Source organism: Bombus pascuorum, chromosome 6 (genome assembly GCF_905332965.1).
Source record: "Bombus pascuorum chromosome 6, iyBomPasc1.1, whole genome shotgun sequence".
In the NCBI taxonomy this organism is placed as follows: domain Eukaryota; kingdom Metazoa; phylum Arthropoda; class Insecta; order Hymenoptera; family Apidae; genus Bombus; species Bombus pascuorum.
Genome location: NC_083493.1, coordinates 10,368,739 through 10,390,005, shown reverse-complemented (window position 1 = coordinate 10,390,005; position 21,267 = coordinate 10,368,739). Strand labels below are relative to the sequence as shown.

General features: G+C 35.7%; 5 protein-coding genes and 1 pseudogene across 5 annotated transcripts; all 6 read left to right on the top strand.

Annotated features, from left to right (window-relative positions):
- The first annotated feature begins 424 nt into the window (after positions 1-424).
- On the top strand, positions 425-2,142 carry LOC132907652 (odorant receptor 67c-like). Its single transcript, XM_060960925.1, has 5 exons — positions 425-1,218; positions 1,293-1,392; positions 1,685-1,795; positions 1,875-2,030; positions 2,092-2,142. Exons 1-5 carry the CDS (start codon positions 425-427, stop codon positions 2,140-2,142), a joined length of 1,212 nt encoding a protein of 403 aa, XP_060816908.1.
- Positions 2,143-2,955: 813 nt separating this feature from the next.
- LOC132907912 (uncharacterized) lies at positions 2,956-6,152 on the top strand. The gene is made up of 4 exons (XM_060961369.1): positions 2,956-3,810; positions 3,890-4,043; positions 5,618-5,728; positions 5,809-6,152. The coding sequence occupies exons 1-4, from the start codon at positions 3,011-3,013 to the stop codon at positions 6,016-6,018; spliced, it is 1,275 nt and encodes a 424-aa protein (XP_060817352.1). The 5' UTR covers positions 2,956-3,010; the 3' UTR covers positions 6,019-6,152.
- A 451-nt stretch (positions 6,153-6,603) lies between these two features.
- LOC132907733 (odorant receptor 82a-like) lies at positions 6,604-8,385 on the top strand. Its single transcript, XM_060961089.1, has 5 exons — positions 6,604-7,397; positions 7,472-7,571; positions 7,827-7,937; positions 8,020-8,175; positions 8,243-8,385. Exons 1-5 carry the CDS (start codon positions 6,604-6,606, stop codon positions 8,291-8,293), a joined length of 1,212 nt encoding a protein of 403 aa, XP_060817072.1. The 3' UTR covers positions 8,294-8,385.
- Positions 8,386-9,250: 865 nt separating this feature from the next.
- On the top strand, positions 9,251-11,336 carry LOC132908145 (odorant receptor Or2-like; annotated as a pseudogene).
- Positions 11,337-15,002: 3,666 nt separating this feature from the next.
- Positions 15,003-16,847, top strand: LOC132907911 (odorant receptor 13a-like). The gene is made up of 5 exons (XM_060961368.1): positions 15,003-15,931; positions 16,009-16,108; positions 16,212-16,322; positions 16,570-16,725; positions 16,794-16,847. Exons 1-5 carry the CDS (start codon positions 15,129-15,131, stop codon positions 16,845-16,847), a joined length of 1,224 nt encoding a protein of 407 aa, XP_060817351.1. The 5' UTR covers positions 15,003-15,128.
- A 2,042-nt stretch (positions 16,848-18,889) lies between these two features.
- LOC132907892 (odorant receptor 85c-like) lies at positions 18,890-20,616 on the top strand. Its single transcript, XM_060961351.1, has 5 exons — positions 18,890-19,686; positions 19,764-19,863; positions 19,967-20,077; positions 20,342-20,497; positions 20,566-20,616. The coding sequence occupies exons 1-5, from the start codon at positions 18,890-18,892 to the stop codon at positions 20,614-20,616; spliced, it is 1,215 nt and encodes a 404-aa protein (XP_060817334.1).
- Positions 20,617-21,267: the final 651 nt, after the last annotated feature.

Sequence of the window (21,267 nt, the reverse complement as noted above, 5' to 3'; positions counted from 1 at the left end):
TATATATATTCTTTTTTGATTTCATTCTTTCTATGAGATTTTTCATTGGTATCATAATTATTGATAATATTTTCTTCGTATCAAATCACACAATGTCAGAGGACATTCGTTCGACAATATCAAATCAAATCTTAGAGATGGCATTACAAAGCAACGACGTTAAAGAACTGACGAAACCGACTATAAGCTTTTGTTACATAACACAATTCGATTAAAAAAAGTTTGAGTATACAGTGAAGATGCACTTTGCGTGCACACGATTCCGAGAAATAATTTCCAAGTTTATTCTATTGTTCTGAAACAACTCGAACCGACTAGAATCGATCAGCGAATAAGTACCTAAAAAACTTGCGCCGGAGTCCCCACGCACTCTCTTTTGATGCATTAATAGTCTCTTCGATCGTAATGACGACTACATTTCACGATGATGAACCAGCCTGTGAGAATAGGAGCAAACAGTAAGACCAACAGTGACTACGGTCTTCAATTGAATCGATGGTTCCTAAAACCAATCGGTGTCTGGCCATCGTCTCCTTCTACTACGAGATTCGAAAAGATAGTTTCGATTACATTAAACGTCATTTGCTGCACATCGATAATACTCACTACGATTCCTTGTTTGTTTGCCATGTTTCTAGAAGACGAGAGTATTTATTTGAAACTGAAGTCGCTAGGTCCCGTGAGTCATTGGATCGTCAGTGGCGCGAATTACACTACTCTATTACTGCGGAGCAAAGATATACGTCAGTGCATGGAACACATGGAAACTGATTGGCAAACAGTGACCAGAGAGAAGGATCAATGGGTGATGCTAAAGAACGCGAAATTCGGTCGCTATGTAGCAGCTTCGTGCGCTATTTTCATGCAGAGTGGCGTTATGTGCTTTATTTTCGTCACAGCAATGGATACAGTGGAGATACAAATTGGAAACGAAACGAGGATTTTACACGTGTTACCTAGTGCAGTATACAAAAAGCTGATAAACGTCGATGAAAGTCAAACGAACGAAATCGTGCTCTTTTTGCAAGCGTGGTGTACTTTTATTGCGAACTCCAGTACAGTTGGAATGTTCAGTCTCGCAGCTGTTCTAGCTGCCCATGCGTGCGGTCAGCTGAATGTAGTTATGGTATGGATCACTGAATTCGTGAACGAACCGAAGAAGGCAGATGGTCCTAAGGGCATAGGAGTCATCGTGGAGCGACATTTGAGGACGCTGAAGTAAGATAATTCCTATTCTTTTTTGCTGGTTTCGTGTTAGTGAACACTGTGATTATGTTCTGTAATAATTACAGTTTCATTGGATACATCGAGAAGTTGATGAACCGAGTATATTTCTTAGAGATATTCAGATGCACGATGAACCTATGCATACTGGGTTACTACATTCTTGCGGTATACATCAAATATTCTCCATCAGTATTAAATACACACTGTTCACAAAAAGTATTTGCACACCATTGCATGTATTATAACATTTACATATTAATTAATTAGATCCAAGTATGATTAATATCCAATCATTCAATATGACTTTCATATAATTAAAACGTTAATAAGTAAAATGAAATATACAACTACATTAAAAGGGCGCTTCATTGAAAAATGATGTGCAGATACTTTTTGGAGTCACTGAAAATTAATCTTTATATATAACTATCTTATTCCTTTTGCGTGATACTTCCAGGATTGGGCTGATCAAAACGTTCGAAGTATGGTTACGTATATTATGATATATATTTCAATCGGTTTCAACGTTTTTCTAATATGTTACATCGGTGAAATATTGACAGAACAGGTATCAGGCGCATATTAATATATGATACAAATGTAACAAATCAAAATCGTGACGACTAAGGAAATTGAACTTTTCACAGAGTAAGAAGATTGGTGATGTAGTTTATATGACGAACTGGTATTACTTACCCGAAAAAACAATCCTCGACTTGATTTTGATCATCGCGCGATCAGGTGTGGTCGTTCAAATCACTGCTGGAAAAATGGTGCACATGTCTGTCTACACATTCGGTGATGTAAGTTATTTTGGTCCCTTTATTTATATCTGTCCGTCTACATGAAATATTCTCATTTCAGGTGGTAAAGACCGGTTTCGCGTATTTGAATCTCTTACGACAAATGACATGATTCAATACACTACTAATTAATTTTTTAATTCTGTAACATTTTGTAAACGATATTATGACGTTTAGAATACAAACAATAGCAACACAGAATCTGCACCTAATGCACTCGAATTTTATACATTTAATGTACATATACGTGTATTTTATATTTCTTAAATTCTTACTTGTATCTCTCATTAATCATTATTTTGTCCGCATTAATATCTTCTGAATTTCACAATTCCAATACTTGAAAGTGCTGACGGAATTCTCCATTGTGTTGAGAGAGGTATAATATGTATTATGCCGCACAAAGAATGAAATTATATTGCATCATTAACATGATTGTTACAAGTGATTTTCCTATGACATCATAGTGACCACTGTTGACCGGCGACACCAGAATAGAAGTATTTACGTTAAATACGTGTTTAATACTTTTAGTGTTACAGTAAATAGTTTTATCAATTTTATTCATAACAGAGTTACAAATTTTATCTTACACATACCGAAGAAATATTTCTATCTCTTAGGTTTGAAACTAACAACGGTACAAGTTAACACTTATTTCGTTTCGACACAATCTTCCAACAGTCTAAAGAATCGATTTCATAAATTCTTCCCTTCCTCGAACAAATCCAATTCGATCTCGTGAACCACAAGTAGCATTGCGTGCTTCGTGCTCTTCGATTCTAGCAATTATTCACAACTTTCGAAACCAACTCCCAAACCTACATTTGTTGTCTTACCACAAATTCTAAGAACTAGACAAATCGATCGGCTATAATACTACCGAAAAAAATTCGCGCAGGCGTTGAACGACTTCGTACTGTTATTCTCCTGTAAGAGAGACAATTCAATAGTTACCGGCACTCCAGTGAGCAGCCACAATGAGCGAAGCCGCGATCATAAAAGCGAACGCGAAGAGTCATAGCGACTACAGTCTACAAATAAACCGCTGGATATTAAAACCGATCGGTGCTTGGCCATATTTCTCCACCACTTCAACACGCGAAAGAGTCATTTCCTTGTTCTTAATCGTTGTCTGCTACGCCATTATACTGTTCAATGTAATCCCTTGCGTCGCTCATTTAATCTTCGTAGGTGATAGTTTTTATAGAAAAGTAAAAGTGTTCGGTCCTCTGACTCATTCATTTCTCGGTGGTATCAATTACACAAACCTGCTGTTTCGGGGCAGAAATATCAGTGACTGTGTGGAACGCATTGAAACTGACTGGCGGATGGTGAAGAAAGAGGACGAGCAACAAGTAATGTTAAAACACGCGAAGTTTGGCCGATATGTGTCGACTATATGCGCGATCTTCGTGCACAGTGGTATCATGTCTTTCTGTATAGTAAGTGCGTCCAATGTGCAGATCATCAAAGTTGGCAACGAAACAAGGACCATTCGTAAGTTACCTTTTGATGTTTACAACAAGATGATCCCAGTTGATACGAGTCCCGCGAACGAAATAGTCCTTGTAGTGCAGTTTGTATCGGCTTTCATTGCCGATTCCAGTGGAATTGCATTTTACACCCTCGCGAGTGTTTTGGCCGCACATGCTTGTGGTCAACTAGGCGTGTTAACGATTTGGATCAATGACTACGTGAATGAAGCTGGAAACAGAAAGCAGGATGCTTCTGTTAGAAAAATTGAAACGATCGTAAAACATCATCTGAGAATTCTAGAGTAAGATTCGTATATCTTTTTGAGCAATTCCTTGATAATGACTTTTTTATTGATGATTATTTATTGGTGTTAATTGCAGCTTTATAGCACGTATAGAGGAAATAATGAGCTGGGTATGCATGATAGAGTTGTTTAGATGCGTTTTGGCAATATGCATGGTTGGGTATTATATCGTTACGGTATATATGGAACATCAAACATATGTAGTGTTTATTATGTTAACTGATTTTTTAAACTGACATTGAATAATATTAAGTCGTCCCAAAAGTGTTTTTCAACAAGCATGTTTATATAAACATTAAATCTAATCTGTCAAATGCTGTTTTCTTTATTTCAATAAAACAAAATGCACATACACAATTCAATAAAATAACATAGAACAAAAAATATTTTTTATCTATTATTTCTTATAAATCGAAAGAAACTATGGGACAACTTAATACGATATCAAGCTATCTTTATACTTTATACTACGTACATATGTGTAAGGTGCCCTGGCTCTTGTGTGTGTGTGTGAATAGCTAAAGAAACTGTTTGAAATCCTTAAGAAATGATGACAAAAATATGAAATACGAAGGAAACCATATGTACGATGGCTATTACTAGTTGTTGATATCCCATTTTAAAACACTTAACGTTCCTGTCATTGATAAAGTATTGAATTTATTACCCTACGAAGTTCATTTTGATTTTGCTCTATCTCAACGAATCAATCAGAAATTATGCCTTCCTTGATATATCTTTTCTTCCAACGCACAATACACATAAAAGTTCTGTAAACGATATGAGACGTGTTATCACTTCACAATAAGTCGGTAGAAATATCTTTGTTTCGTTAACGGAGTACAAACTTTTCTTCGGGCGCACCTGATCGAAATATTTTTCTTAGTGGTAGCCTCTGCAGTTTGTCCGCCTTTCTCGAGATTCGAAGACACTTCCTTTTTTCACCTAATTGGCTGACTCCTAGTTAGGGATTCATTTCTTGTTGTCGTTGCATTCCGTACTCTCTGCATTCTTAGCGCACTTCTTCCAGATCGCAATGTGGCTTGGCAACTTGAAACTTGTTTCTGTATATTCGATGACGCAGAGGAACTTCTTTCTGGTCAGAGCCACTTGATGCGATCTATCATTAATCACCAGATTCTCGACAGCTGGGACCCCTAGAAACACCAGATATATTACAATCGCAAATGCTATTGAGGCTGATAAAAAAACTTGAATGGAAAAATATATACACGTGAAACTGGCCAATCCGACGGATAGAAGACAGAAAATTTTTTCGCAGGCGCGAGTGTCATAAATTGTTCGCACCATTGATAAAAAAAGATTGCTTTTTATTTGGTCTTGCTTTCGACCGCCGCACCATGAGTCCAGATATTATTCCATTCATATTTTCAATTTTTGTTACATTTTAATGAAGCATCACACGACTTATATCTACATAACAGTATTTTCTTATATGTTTACGTGCAGACAACACATATTAACAAAGATTCGTATAAAAATATGGATCATCCTGTATGTATGACGATAGCTTCATATTCAAACTATTTTTTGCAAAATGTAGTTACCCACGCACGAACTCAGATAGAAATTTGTTTCACTGAAGTTTCTAAGTACTACTTTATATTGGATATTTTATGTATTTCTGCATGTTATATGAATTGTGCACACTTTTCCATAAATGTCGCATCAATGCATCAAAAGTCGCAACCTACTCATATCGTATTATCATCTTCGGTAACAAACGATTAATGCTGATAAAATTCGAAATCTTTTCAGAAGATATGAATGTACTTATTTCTAGGAATGGTCCGATCACGATGTTCGAAGCCTCACCTCTTATTTCGTAATATGCGCATCACTCACTTTCAATACATTTGTATTATGTTATATCGGCGAATTGCTAATAGAACAGGTACCAGAGAGACGTTAACGCGAGGATATCTAGCTATCAAAACCGAGGAATCCACGACTAATCGAATGAATTGTTGACAGTGCATGAAAGTTGGTGAGATAGTTTATATGACAAATTGGTATTTCTTACCCAGAAAAAGAATCCTTGAGTTGATTTTGATCATCGCACGATCGAGTGTGGTCATTGAAATCACTGCAGGAAAATTAATTCATATGTCCATACACACGTTCGCTGATGTAAGTCAGATTATTGTATGTATGTACGAATATGTATCTTTCTTTGCAGACTAAAGAATTTCCTATTCCAGGTGATGAGATTGGCCTTCGCGTATCTTAATATACTGTGTCAAATGACGTGACTAAATGCACTTCTACTGAATTTCTTATTTATATACTATTGTAGATGAAATTGTAGAGTTTGAAATACAAACATTGATGACATATTTTAATGTCTTGTGATTTTATCAATATCTATATATCGTTCCTTAATTTTATGTTTTCATTGAGAGTCTTCAAACCGTATCGAATCAAGTATCAAATGGTATTCGTGCGAAAATATCAGACAAATATCAGAGTTGCGACCACAGTGTAACAGCATAGCGATACAGACGAAATCGACTATAAGCTGTTGATATAAAGTATAAACATGATTCGATTACAAAAAACTTGAAAACATACTGAAGAGAATAATTTATTGCATGCATACGATTTCAACCGGTAATTTCCAAGTTTACTCTTCTGTTCTGAAACAAAACTCTATCGTCCAGACGAATCGATCAGCGAACAAGTATCTAAAAAACTTGCGCAAGCGTTCCCTCGTATTCTTTGTCGATGTACAGGTACCTTCTCCGACTGTAATAACAACTTCAATTCGAGATGTCGAGCAAGCCCGCGATCATAAAACCGAATATTAAAGCCACCAGCGATTATAGTTTGCAATTGAATCGATGGTTTTTAAAACCGATCGGTGCGTGGCCCACGTCCGCCTCCACTACAATGCTCGAAAAGATTATTGCACTTATTTTGAATATCATTTGCTTCGCCTCAATTATATGTACTACGATTCCTTGTCTGCTAGGCATGATTATAGAAGACGACACTATTTACTGGAAAATGAAATCGCTAGGACCTGTAAGTCACTTTATCGTCAGTGGCGCAAATTACACTACTTTACTACTGCGAAGCAGAGATATACGCCAGTGTTTGGAACACATGGAAGCTGACTGGGAAGAAGTAACCAGAGATAAAGATCAACGCGTGATGCTAAAGTTCGCGAAATTCGGCCGTTATATAGCAGCTTCATGCGGAATTTTCATGCAGAGTGGCATTATGTGTTCTTGTGTGGTAATAGGAATGACCAAAGTACCGATGCAAATTGGAAACGAGACGAAAATTCGACACATCTTACCTAGCGCAGTATACAAGAAGATAGTAAACACGGATGAAAGTCCAGAGAACGAACTCATGCTCGCTTTGCAAATTTGGACTTCCGTTATCGCAAACGCTAGTACAGTTGGAATTTTCAGTCTTGCAGGTGTTCTAGCTGCCCACGCTTGTGGTCAGCTGAATATAGTTATGACATGGATTACTGAATTTGTTAACGATCACAAGAATACAGATGGACCTAAGGAAATAGGAATTATCGTGGAACGACATTTGAGGACACTGAAGTAAGATCAGTTATATCTATTCTTATTCGTATCTTGAGACTGAACACTGTGACTATGTTACGTGATAATTGCAGTTTCATTGGATATATCGAGAATCTGATGAACCGGATATATTTTTTAGAGATGTTCAGAGGTACGATGAATATATGCATACTGGGCTACTACATTCTTGCGGTATATATTAAATTATGGTTCTTTTCATAGCCAAGTATGTACTCTCCGCGGAAAGTATTTGTACACCATTTTAAGTTTCCTACGATACAGTACTATGTACTTTTATATAACTGAAATTTGATACTATAAAAATGAAACGTACAAATCGATAAAAAAGAACGCTTCATTGGAAAATAATGTGCAAATACTTCTCGTAGTTAATGTAAATTAATTTTCGTATATAGTTATCGTATTCCTTTTATGTCATTTTATTAGGAATGGTCTCAGCATGATGTTCGAAGTCTGATTACCTATGTTATGATATACATTTCAATTTGTTTCAACATTTTCCTAATATGTTACATAGGTGAAGTATTGACAGAACAGGTATCAGACGCGTATTAACATATGACTTAAATGCAACAAATCAGAATGGTGACAACAACTAACTGAACTGAATTCTTCACAGTGCAAGAAAATTGGTGAAGTAGTTTATATGACAAACTGGTACTATTTATCCGATAAAGCAATCCTCGACTTGATTTTGATCATCGCGCGATCGAGTGTGATCGTTCAACTCACTGCTGGAAAAATGATTCACATGTCTGTCTACACATTCGGTGATGTAAGTAGATTTGCTTCTTCAAATTACATCTGTATGTTAGTCCACATGAAATGTTCTATCATTCTAGGTGGTAAAGACGGGTTTCGCGTATTTGAATCTCTTACGACAGCTGTCATGATTAAATGTGCTTCTACTGAACATTTTAGTTGTATCATTTTGTGTAAATGATGTAGAAATTGAAATATAATGGTAAGATATTAATGACTTATATTTTTATCCATGCAGTGGAACATGCTACAATGAATTTTTTAAGTCTTGACCCTCGATTTCAACATCCCCAGTTCCCTCTTAGTATATATTGAAATACGTGTGTATATATTTAACGATTTAAATAGGAAACCTTTGCAAAGAAATGAAAAATATAAACACGATTGTAGTACGAAATTAATTCATTTAATTATGTTACGTCAGCCGACTCTCTAACCCTAATCCAGGCTACTCACCGCGGGCAAGGTGGAATCCAGATGTCCGCATATCCTTATTGCGTACTCTCAATAATATTAAGGACCGACCATGAATCTCAGGAATTTTCTAGCTAAAGTCCTTCAGACCGAACAAAGATCTTTTTACTAAAGCGTTTTCTAAAAGTTTATATTTTACTACGAGAAGGCTCGGGAAAGTTAGTTTTTCTTATGTATGATGCTTTCCACTAGCAACTTTCTATAGCGACTAAACTAATCTTATAATGAATTTACAAAGACCGACGAGTACTTGGCAATCTAATACATCTAGTTAAGAGCAAGAGTACTTACGGTCAAGAACAAATCAGAAATGGGTGTTAGCAGTAGATTCTAGAATCGCCCATTATAATTATACTCTATTATATAATACTAATGTTTTTATTTAACGTTATTCTTTCGAAATCCTTTACTGGAAATATTAATTTTGCTAATAATGGTTTCAATTTTATTCGTAATTTTATTCGTAATAATTTTCGGTAATATGGAAATCTAGTCTTAAAATCGGTATTTGTAAATACCGACAAAAATAATGAAAATTATTATTTAATATAAAATTTATTATAATTACAAGTACAGATTAAGTTTCCAACTACAACTTCAAAACACATACACAATCATGTATCACAACCCATCTTTTACTAAAAGTTTGAGAACATACACTCTGGAAGTTGGAAACACGAATGAATCATTGCATGCACACCATCCAATTCACACGATTCCAACCAGTAATTTTCAAGAGCGTATACTTTCGTACTATTCTAAAACAAGTTCTGTCGACTAGACGAATCGATTCATTGAACGAACACGTAAAAAAACCCGCGCAAGCGTTGCACTAACCCATGCATCTCCGATTGATGCTTCGCTACTTTCTAACAACGGCTTCATTTCGCGATGACGAACGAACCAGTGATCACAGAAGGCGACAGCAACAGCAACACCAACAGTGACTACAGTCTTCAATTGAATCGATGGTTCTTGAAACCGATTGGCGCATGGCCATCGTCTCCATCCACCACAAGATTGGAAAAGATTGTTTCGTTTATTTTAAACATCATTTGCTTCACCTCCGTAATCATCACTGCGATTCCTAGTCTATTACTAATGATTCTAGAAGACGAAAGCATTTACATGAAACTGAAGACATTGGGACCTGTCAGTCATTGGTTCGTCAGCAGCGTCAATTACACGGCTTTGTTAATGCGCGGCAGGGACATACGACATTGTGTGGAACACATAGAAGCTGACTGGCGAACAGTGACTAGGGAGGAGGATCAACACGTGATGATGAAAAACGCGAAATTCGGTCGCTATGTAGCTGCTTCGTGTGCCATTTTCATGCAGGGTGGCGTTTTGTGCTTTTGCTTTGTGACAGCGTTAACCACAGCCGAGATTCAAATTGGAAACGAGACGAGGGTCTTACACGTGTTACCTTGTGCAGTATACAAGAAGTTGGTGAATGTCGATGAAAGTCCAGCAAACGAAATCATGCTTTTCCTACAAATCTGGGCCGCTCTTATCGCGAACTCTAGTACGGTTGGAATTTTTAGTCTCGCAGCTGTGCTAGCTGCTCACGCGTGTGGCCAATTGGACGTAATTATGATGTGGATAACTAAATTTGTTAAGGAAGCAAGAGAGCGTAAGAAAACTAATAACTTTCGGGAAATTGGAGTAATCGTGGAGCGGCACCTGAGGACGTTGAAGTAAGATCTATTTTTAATTCTTTCTTTTTGTTGGTTGTTTCGAGGATGATCATTGGTATTACATTATGTGTTAATTACAGTTTTATCTCGTGCATCGAGGATGTGATGAACAGGATATATTTTTTAGAGATGTTCAGGTGTACGATGGATATATGTGTAATTGGCTACTATATTCTTTCGGTACGTATTATATTATTATTATTTGTCTGTTTTTCCAAATCACATTCAGGGTTCAATTTTACTTATAATTATGTTATTCATTGTACTGCCGATTTCTTTCTAGGAATGGGCTGACCACGATATTCAGAATTTATCTACGTATTTTATGATGCTCATTTCAATCTGTTTTAATATTTTCGTAATATGCTACATCGGTGAAATATTGACGGAACAGGTACTTGAGAGTCGTTAACACCAAAACTACCACTATCACCAAAATGAATAATTGATCATTTTTAATATTAATTCTATGGATTTGCAAATATGCATTTTCGATGACACGAATGATCTTTTCTTTTCATATATCTTTCTTATACTTCATATATCTCTCTTCTGGTATCTTTCTTACGCGTTTTATATTATAACCGTTTGTAGTTCTAATATTAATGTTATTTTCAAGTGATGTAAATATTAATATCAAATAATATAAATACGAAAAATCAAAATCGTGATCACTACTAATTAAACAAACTATTCTCAGTGCCAAAAGGTTGGGGAAGTGGTTTATATGACAAACTGGTATTATTTACCCGATAAAATAATCCTCGACTTGATTTTGATCATCGCGCGATCGAGCGTGGTCGTTCACATCACTGCTGGAAAATTGGTTCATATGTCTGTATATACATTCGGTGATGTATGTCAATTTGTCTCTTGTATTTACTCTCCTGTGTATGTATGACCGCCCACGTGAAATACTCTGTTGTTACAGGTGGTAAAGACTGGTTTCGCATATTTGAACCTGTTACGACAAATGACGTGATTAAATTTTGACGGATTTAACGATTTCGACGGACTTTTTATGTGCATATTTCTGTAGATGATGTAAAATTTGAAATACAAACAGTGGTAATACCATCATCCATTAATATTTTTTATCAGTAGAATAGGACGTGCTATATTTGAGATTTTTTAACCTTTGAGCTACGAATTTTTGAACCATGAATCTATGAGCTTTTTTTTATTATATCATTTGTTACTTTTTTCTCTATACGGAGATGCGTATATATGCATATTTAGCAATTTAAATAGAAAATCTTTCACAAATATGAAAAATATAAGCGAGATTTGTATGATGAATATTTTCCTGCTTGGTCAACGTAATCAAACAATCGGATTTGTGTTATACATATAAGAAACAGTCCATTAAGAGCCATCATCTACTCGTGAGAATATCTAGTATGCGTTATGGCGATGATGTGTGGCGCTTCTTAATTTCCAGTTCTACCTATATACAACAGAAAGTGCTCTAAGAAATATGACGAGTTTTGACGAATGGAAATTCGTCCCCTAGAAAGTGATTTCTTTGACCTGCTGCAAAACAGGCAGCATATTCGCGTATTACTGACGCTAAAAAAAAATCAATTAATCCATGACCCTCAACATCATCAATCCTGTGGTACTAAAATCGTAAATAATGCATAAAGTATTACATGCAATACAAGCAAAAGCTCCGAAGGGCTCGAACCCTTTGAAAGGTAACAGCTGCACCATGGCGACGCGTGGTCGAAAAGAAACTCGCACACGCACCATTTTACCATAGCATTAAACTTGAAACTTGAGGGTTTCAGTCGACAAACGATCTCCGTGAAGTAATCATGGTAGACCCGTCTAGCGAACCACCGATATTTAACACTTTTTACCCTCGTGATATCGAAATATATTATCCAAGTATATGACGCTGACAACTCAAAGACGAGAATCAAGACTATTGGTCCGTTGTATAAAACACACGGAATGCAACTAGCAGGTCGTTAAAAATGCCAGCGATCGCGAATTGATGTTGAAAAACGCGAGAATAGGACGTTCCATTGTTTTCGTAGCTGCATTGTGCACGTATAGTGGCGTTCTGGTCTATAATGTAACTGAAGCCTTTAAGAAGATTGTGTTTCATATGGCGAGTGACAGTTATTTCATGTGTCCGTTACCTTGTCCGATTTAGACAAATCTGTTGGACGCTAGACTCAGCCCAACGAGTGACATCATTGTACAGTATCAATGTGCTCATTGTACAGACTCTTTCTTCATTGTGACGTGGAAGCTTGTTGCTTGGTCGCTATCCTAGCGATCCATGCAAGTGGTCCATTGAACGTGGCGATGGCCAGGTTCGATAGTTTGGTGGATATGAAGGTCGAGGAGGAATAAAAAGAAGAAAAAGCATCACCTGCAAACATTAAGGTATTTACTGGTTATTGTATTGTTATTTATACATACATATATGTCTCATTAGCAGAGACAGATTATTTGACGACATTAGTGAGAATATGTTGATTATTCATTTTCTCACTGATTATTATTTGTACTTGAGCCAGACATCCTTTTAAGATAATTGCAAGTTATTGTATTGTACGTTGTACGTTGAATATGTGTTTCAAAATAAAAACAAAAAAAATTATTTATATGTTGGAAATGTTTCAACAATATCATGTAGTTAGAATTAAAATAACGTAACCATTGAGATACTTTGAGATAAATTAACGTTAAATAGAGAACGACCACTCATATGGTGTCTTCTCTACGTAATTTCTCAGCAAAAATCGATATTGGAATTACATATGCTATCGTGTATACGTCCATAGTGTTTAATATTGCTTCCCTCTACTATTCCGGAAATTTTAATCCCTCATGATCGCATGCAAATTCGTCCAACAAATTCTCACCTCTTGCTTCTATCAGAAAGAGTTACTACAGAACGTAAAGTATCAAATCGTTAGCTAGCATCGATTTCCATTGATCCTAATCCGACAGGGGATAGATGCGTGTCATCTTATGGTAAAGGGTGGCCATAATCTATACCCTGTCAACCCTTTCGCAACAGATGAAGTCACCGGGCATTAGGCTAGAATGGGACGACTTCACGCTGACTTACAGACTTACAAGCGATTATAGTATGCGCATATGTATGTAACTGGACACGGTGGCAAATCAAAGTTTGGGGTAGGAGTCTTAGCGATCAGCGTGGGCCGGTTGCTTATACCGTGACATCTGAAAAAAAATATTTTTATTTGTTTACGACATATTTTTTTATGATATTATACGTACTTAATCAAACTTTCTCAACATATTCAAACTTGAAACAGATCTATGACACCGAACTAGTTGCTCGCTATTATCGATGTTCCATCTTTTTATATATACGGTGTAAATTTGAATGTATTATATTTTAATTTTATAGAAGATTAAAATTGTCGTACAATTTTCATAGAATCTACATCTAATACGCTGGAATTTTATATATTTAATATAAATAAACGTGTATTCTATCTTTCAGGTATTTAAATCTTCTTTCGCGCACCTCAACATCGCGCGATGTTGTCGACTCTATATATAGCAAACAAACAATTATATTTGTAGAGTTCAATATTTCTAATGTTATATTAAAGGGATTTACACATTTAGTGCGAGAGAATTTCTACGCTTTCTACATTCCGTATTCCGGATTCTCTAAACAATGTAAATAGTGTAAAAGATAAAATAATGCTTATACACGTATCGACGTTATCACTGAAGAGTTTACATCTCCTCTATATATGTATGGACTACGTATTGAGCATCAAAAGAAATTTTATTTTTAATACAGTTAAAAATTTTATCACGTGCATCTTGCGACGTTTCGAAATAAGCAATGCTGTTAATAATACATGAAATTCAGGCAGCAGTCAGTGTGTTAAATATCAGTGTCCATACCATTATTTTAAATCATTAATTAATTAAACCACTATTTTCTGTGTACACATTCGGTGATGTAAGTCAATTTCCTTCTTCTACTTATATGTATATGTCCCTACACACGAAATATTCTATCGTAACAAGTAAAAATCGGTCTCGAGTATTTGAATTTGTTACGATAAATGATATGATTAAATACGTTTCTAATGAATGAATTTTCTAGTTGTACAATTCTTTGTAAATGCTGTTGTAGAATTTGAAATATAAATCATGGTAAGACGTAATGATTTAACAAATATAATAATCTATTTTAAAAAATATAATAAACAATTGCCAAACTAATAGATCTAGTTAAGAACAAGATTACTTACGAACATTAATGGGGCGGTAAACCGAAGAATCGTACATTATAGTTTTCTATTGTTTCTATGATTTTATAAAAAACTATTCTATAGAAATTGTTCATTGCAAACATTATGATTATAGATAACGTGTTCCACTCCGTAATACTCTTCCATAATGTACAAATGCAGTTTTATAATTGGCATTTGTAAATATCGACAAACGACAATTACGAAAACGAAAATTATTATATCATTTATCATGAAATTTAACAATTCACAAGCACAAATTAAAACAGCTATAACTTCCAAGCACCTAACATACGTACGAATGACTAGCCACTTCCAATTAAAAATTTTACAACATCCACGCGATCCACTTCACAGCATTGCAACCGACAATTTCCAAGCGACTATACTTTTCAACTTTTCTAAAACAAGTTCTACCGACCAGACGAATCGATCGATAGAACAAGTACCTAAAAAATACGCGCAGGCGTTGCACTGCTCCATGCATTTCCCACTGGCGCGCGGCTGCATTCTAATAACAACTTCACTCCGCGATGTCGAACGAAGCAGTGGTGATAGAAGCTGATAGCAACAGCAACAGTGACTACAGTCTACAATTAAATCGATGGTTCTTGAAACCGATCGGTGCATGGCCCTCGTCTCCTTCCACCACAAAACTCGAAAGGATTATTTCATTTGTTTTAAACATCATTTGCTTCAGCACAGTAACTATCACTGTGATTCCTAGTTTACTACTAATAATTCTAGATGATCAGAGTATAAACTTCAAATTAAAGGCACTGTGTTTCGTGAGCCATTGGATCATCAGCAGTGTTAATTACACAGCTTTGTTGTTGCATAGCAAAGACATACGACAGTGCATAGAACACATGGAAAGTGACTGGCGAACGGTAATCAGAGAGGAGGATCAACACGTGATGCTGAAGAACGCAAAATTCGGTCGTTTTGTAGCGGCTTTTTGCGCCATTTTTATGCAGGGTAGCGTTTTGAGCTTCTGTTTCGTGACAGCATTAAATACAGTAGAGATTCAAATTGGAAACGAGACGAGAGTTTTACACGTGTTACCTTGTGCAGTATACAAAAAGCTAGTAAACGTCGATGAAAGTTCAACGAACCAGATCATGTTTTTCTTGCAAGTTTCGTCTGCAATTATTGCAAATTCTAGTACGATTGGGATTTTTAGTTTTGCAGCAGTCCTAGCTGCTCACGCGTGTGGTCAATTAAATGTTGTTAGGTTATGGATCACTGAATTTGTTAATGAGGCCAGCGGAAAGAAGAAATCTGATGGTTCTATCCAAATTGGAGCAATCGTGGAACGACACTTGAGGACATTGAAGTAAGATCTTTTCCCTATTCTTTCTTTGTTGGTGTCTTAGTACTGATCTTCGGGATTATATTCTATGTTAATTGCAGTTTTATATCGTATATTGAGGATATAATGAATAAATTATGTCTTTTGGAAATGCTAAGATGCACAACGGATATATGTGTAACTGGCTATTACATTTTATCAGTATGTAATTAATATATATTTCTTGTTTGTCTATTTCTTCCGGATTAGATACAATTTTACTTTTCTGTATAATTGTTTTATTCTGTTTACGATTCCGTCTTAGGAATGGGCAGAGCATGATATTCAAAATTTGACTTCGTATTTTATGATGCTCGTTACAATGTGTTATAACATTTTTATAATATGTTACATCGGTGAAATATTAACAGAGCAGGTATCAGCAACACATTAACACTCTAATTCTAGAATTAGCAGGGTAAAAGTTAATGATTAATCGTTCTTAATACAACTTTCATAGATTCAATGGTACATTTTCTGTGATTTGAATGATTTTTTCATGTGTCTTTCATTTTAAGTTCTTTGGTACCCACATATTTCCTACTTCGCCCTAGTGTTAGTACGGAGTGATATAAATGAAGCAAATCGTAATCGTGATGATTAATTCAATAAATTCTTGACAGTGCAAGAAAATTGGCGAAGTCGTCTACATGACGAACTGGTACTACTTACCCGGTAAAACAATCCTCGACTTGATTATGGTCATCGCCCGATCAAATGTGGTCGTTCAAATCACTGCAGGAAAATTAGTTCATATGTCCGTTTATACTTTTGGTAGTGTAAGTTTATTCGATACACTTACTCGTAACTGTATTGTCTGTTCACGTGAAATATTTTGCCATTTCAGGTTATAAAGACTGCTTTTGCGTATTTGAATATGTTGCAGCAAATGACGAAATAAAATGGAATCCTGGAAAAATATATTGTATTTTTAATAATTTAGTATATGAAGTACAAAATATACGTAAATATCGCATAAAATATTGTGTTACGACCATTCGCGGAGAAACGCGGTGGCGAGAAAAACGCGTTAGCGAGAGGCATAAATTCTCGCTACGATTCGGCTAATCGACGCCGCGAAATAGTCGTTCCCCTTGTTTCGGTTAAGATAACAGGAGTGGTTCAATGAAATTAACACTGTGTTAACAGGTTAATATAGCGTGTATATTCAACAATAAATTGTAGAATAATAAGAGCGTCGCAAATTATTTGGCGATGAATACCGTTAATGCGTTACAGAAATTCGACTCGACTTTTGTTATTTCTCGACATTCGTTAGACTAAGCGACTTTGTTCGTCCGTGCTCTCGATGCGTGCAGTTTGAATTTTCTAAGGAGACTTCTTAAATGTGACTGTGCAGTTAGAGTTTTCGAATGAGACTGTGCAGTTAGAGTTGTCGAATGAGACTGATGATCTTAGACTTATTCTTTGTCTTTCGGGGAGACAACCTCCACCACGCTCAGATCACGCCACCACTCGCACCGATGATCACGTAGGCCAACTTCTTTGTGAGAATGATATAACGGTCCGAAATCGACGGTTCCAGAACTCGCTGCTTGGTAACAACTATGCGCTCTTCGATACATTATATGTTTTTCGTCGGGCAGATAAGAGGATATGTCTGCGACGCTGGAGGACCGCGAACGACGGTTAGAAATATGATCTTTACTGAGCCTCATGCCGTAACATTTTGTATGTTAAGAATTAACAGGCTAGAAGTCGTGAATTTCAAACAGAAAAAATTCCTTGTTTTTTCAACTTTGTTATTTCCACATTTAATTACGATTGAAATCCATTAATAATAAGACTACAACAAAATTTGAAATGAGATGTAATCACTATACAGGAATCTATGTCTATGCAAGTAAAATTGTCTTAATATAACCTGAAATTGACTTGTAAATGTTTTGACTGTTAATTGGCTGACGTAAAATGAAAACAAAAATTAAGCATCAGTAATTACAGTAAAAATATAGTTTGGACTACGTATGGAACTATCGCCATGATTTTTCAGCCACATCCGAATATTTGATACAAAAATGTTTTGGATGAAAGTTTCGACCGTCTGGATAGATAGCACGAATGTGATCTCTGAAGTCTCTGCGGTGTTCATAGTTGGAGTTCATAGTTCACAAACCTTATCACAGGTGTTCGAACAGAGCGGATGCTTATCGCGTGACTTATTGAAATCGAGAAGAATGATTCCCAACGGCGCGTTGAAAAATTTCACGGTGGAGAACAATGACCAACATCCTGCGATGCCAACACGGATCTGCAAATAATAATCGATATTAATAACATTCAATAATAATAAATTTTACATCCTGCAAGAAATGATTGATAATCTCATACATCTAGTTACGAACAAGAAAATTTACAAAATAAAAAGTCGATGGGGCGGTAGACCGAAGAATCGTACGTTATAGCTACACTCCTATACTTTATTTACGTTTTTATAAAATGATACTCTATCGAAGTTGCAAAGATTACAATTATAAATAACGCGTCCCAGTTTGTAATAATATTCAATAATATACAAACGAAATTTTAAAATTGGCATTTGTAAATATCGACAAAAGAATGAAAATTATTACATCATTTATCACGAAATTCAACATAATCAGAAGCACAAATTAAAATAGCTATAACTTCTTAGCAGCTATCATACGTACGGATGACTGACCACTTCTTATTAAAAATTTTACAACATATGCAGTTAACGTAGGGAGGGATATGAATCATTGCACGCACGCCATCCACTTCACAGCATTACAACCAATAATTTCCAAGCGACTATACATTCCAACTTTTCTAAAACAAGTTCTACCGACCAGACGAATCGATCGGTAGAACAAGTAGATAAAAAACACGCGCAAGCGTAGCGCTGCTTCATGCATCTCCCACTGACGCGCGGCTTCATTCTAATAAGAATTTCACTCCACGATGTCGAACGAAGCAGTGATCATAGAAGCTGACAGCAACAGTGATTACAGTCTACAATTGAATCGATGGTTCTTGAAACCGATCGGTGCATGGCCCTCGTCTCCTTCCACCACAAAACTCGAAAAGATTATTTCATTTGTTTTAAACGTAATTTGCTTCAGCACCGTAATTATCACTGTGATTCCCAGTTTACTACTAATAATTCTAGATGATCAGAGTGTAAATTTCAAATTGAAGGTACTGGGTTTCGTGAGTCATTGGATCGTCAGCAGCCTTAATTATACAGCTTTGTTGTTGCATAGCAAAGACATACGACAGTGCATAGAACACATGGAAAGTGACTGGCGAACGTTAATCAGAGAGGGGGATCAACACGTGATGCTGAAGAACGCGAAATTTGGTCGCTATGTAGCGGCTTTTTGCGGCATTTTTATGCAGGGTAGCGTTTTGTGCTTTTGTTTGGTGCAAGCATTAAATACAGTAGAGATTCAAATTGGAAACGAGACGAGAGTTTTACACATGTTACCTTGTGCAGTATACAAAAAGCTAGTAAACGTCGATGAAAGTTCAACGAATCAGATCATGCTTTTCTTGCAAGTTTTGTCTGCAATTATTTCAAATGCTAGTACGATTGGGATTTTTAGTTTGGCAGCAGTCCTAGCTGCTCACGCGAGTGGTCAATTAAATGTTGTTATGTTATGGATCACTGAATTTGTTAATGAGGCCAGGGGAAAAAAGAAATCTGATGGTTCTATCCAAATTGGAGCAATCGTGGAACGACACCTAAGGACATTGAAGTAAGATCTTTTCCCTATTCTTTCTTTGTTGGTGTCTTAGTACTGATCTTCGGGATTATGTTCTATGTTAATTGCAGTTTTATATCGTATATCGAGGATATAACGAATAAAGTATGTCTTTTGGAAATGCTACGAAGCATAACGGATATATGTACAACTGGCTATTACATTTTATCAGTATGTAATTAATATATATTTCTTGTTTGTCTATTCCTTCCGGATTAGATATAATTTTACTTTTCTGTACAATCGTTTCATTCTTTTTACAATTCCATCTTAGGAATGGGCGGAGCATGATGTACGAAATTTGGCATCGTATTTTATGATGTTTTTTGCAATCTGTTATAACATTTTCATACTATGTTATATTGGTGAAGTGTTAACGGACCAGGTATCAGCAACACATTAACACTCTAATTCTAGAATTAGCAGTATTAATTAAAAGTTAATGAGTAATCGTTCTTAATACAACTTTCATAGATTTAATAGTACATTTTCGGTGATTTGAATGATTTTTTTATCTGTTTTTTATTTTAAGTTCTCTGCTACCTATATGTTTCATACTTCGCCCTAGTTAACACTAGTATTAACATACGGAGTGGTATAAACAGAACAAATCGAAATCGTGGTAATTAATTTAACAAATTCTTAACAGTGCAAGAAAATTGGCGAAGTCGTCTACATGACGAACTGGTATTACTTACCCGGTAAAACAATCCTCGACTTGATTATGGTCATCGCACGATCAAATGTGATCGTTCAAATCACTGCAGGAAAATTAGTTCATATGTCCGTTTATACTTTTGGTAGTGTAAGTTTATTCGATACACTTACTCATAACTGTATTATCTGTTCACGTGAAACATTCTACCATTTCAGATTGTGAAGACAGGTTTCGCATACTTGAATCTGTTGCAGCAAATGACGTAATAAAATGGAACCCTGGAAAAATATATTGTATTTTTAATAATTTAGTATATAAAGTACAAAATATACGTAAATATTACATAAAATTTTGTATGTTAAGAATTAACAGGCTAGAAGTCGTGAATTTCAAACAGAAAAAATTCTTTGTTTTTTCAATTTTGTTATTTCCGCATTTAATTACGATTGAAATCCATTAATAATGAGACTACAACAAAATTTGAAATGAGATGTAATCACTATACAGGAATCTATGTCTATGCAAGTAAAATTGTCTTAATATAACCTGAAATTGACTTGTAAATGTTTTGACTGTTAATTGGCTGACGTAAAATGAAAACAAAAATTAAGCATCAGTAATTACAGTAAAAATATAGTTTGGACTACGTATGGAACTATCGCCATGATTTTTCAGCCACATCCGAATATTTGATACAAAAATGTTTTGGATGAAAGTTTCGACCGTCTGGATAGATAGCACGAATGTGATCTCTGAAGTCTCTGCGGTGTTCATAGTTGGAGTTCATAGTTCACAAACCTTATCACAGGTGTTCGAACAGAGCGGATGCTTATCGCGTGACTTATTGAAATCGAGAAGAATGATTCCCAACGGCGCGTTGAAAAATTTCACGGTGGAGAACAATGACCAACATCCTG

Bases quoted from the DNA above. Each gene is read 5' to 3' on its own strand.
- LOC132907892 (XM_060961351.1), top strand. From the start codon at position 18,890: ATGTCGAACGAAGCAGTGATCATAGAAGCTGACAGCAACAGTGATTAC. The intron at 19,864-19,966 runs GTATGTAATTAA...ATTCCATCTTAG, and splicing joins CTGGCTATTACATTTTATCA to GAATGGGCGGAGCATGATGT. The intron at 20,078-20,341 runs GTATCAGCAACA...AATTCTTAACAG, and splicing joins GTGAAGTGTTAACGGACCAG to TGCAAGAAAATTGGCGAAGT.
- LOC132907912 (XM_060961369.1), top strand. From the start codon at position 3,011: ATGAGCGAAGCCGCGATCATAAAAGCGAACGCGAAGAGTCATAGCGAC. The intron at 3,811-3,889 runs GTAAGATTCGTA...TGTTAATTGCAG, and splicing joins CATCATCTGAGAATTCTAGA to CTTTATAGCACGTATAGAGG. The intron at 5,729-5,808 runs GTACCAGAGAGA...AATTGTTGACAG, and splicing joins GCGAATTGCTAATAGAACAG to TGCATGAAAGTTGGTGAGAT.
- LOC132907733 (XM_060961089.1), top strand. From the start codon at position 6,604: ATGTCGAGCAAGCCCGCGATCATAAAACCGAATATTAAAGCCACCAGC. The intron at 7,572-7,826 runs GTATATATTAAA...TCATTTTATTAG, and splicing joins TGGGCTACTACATTCTTGCG to GAATGGTCTCAGCATGATGT. The intron at 7,938-8,019 runs GTATCAGACGCG...AATTCTTCACAG, and splicing joins GTGAAGTATTGACAGAACAG to TGCAAGAAAATTGGTGAAGT.
- LOC132907911 (XM_060961368.1), top strand. From the start codon at position 15,129: ATGTCGAACGAAGCAGTGGTGATAGAAGCTGATAGCAACAGCAACAGT. The intron at 15,932-16,008 runs GTAAGATCTTTT...TGTTAATTGCAG, and splicing joins CGACACTTGAGGACATTGAA to TTTTATATCGTATATTGAGG. The intron at 16,726-16,793 runs GTAAGTTTATTC...TTGCCATTTCAG, and splicing joins CCGTTTATACTTTTGGTAGT to GTTATAAAGACTGCTTTTGC.
- LOC132907652 (XM_060960925.1), top strand. From the start codon at position 425: ATGATGAACCAGCCTGTGAGAATAGGAGCAAACAGTAAGACCAACAGT. The intron at 1,219-1,292 runs GTAAGATAATTC...TAATAATTACAG, and splicing joins CGACATTTGAGGACGCTGAA to TTTCATTGGATACATCGAGA. The intron at 2,031-2,091 runs GTAAGTTATTTT...TTCTCATTTCAG, and splicing joins CTGTCTACACATTCGGTGAT to GTGGTAAAGACCGGTTTCGC.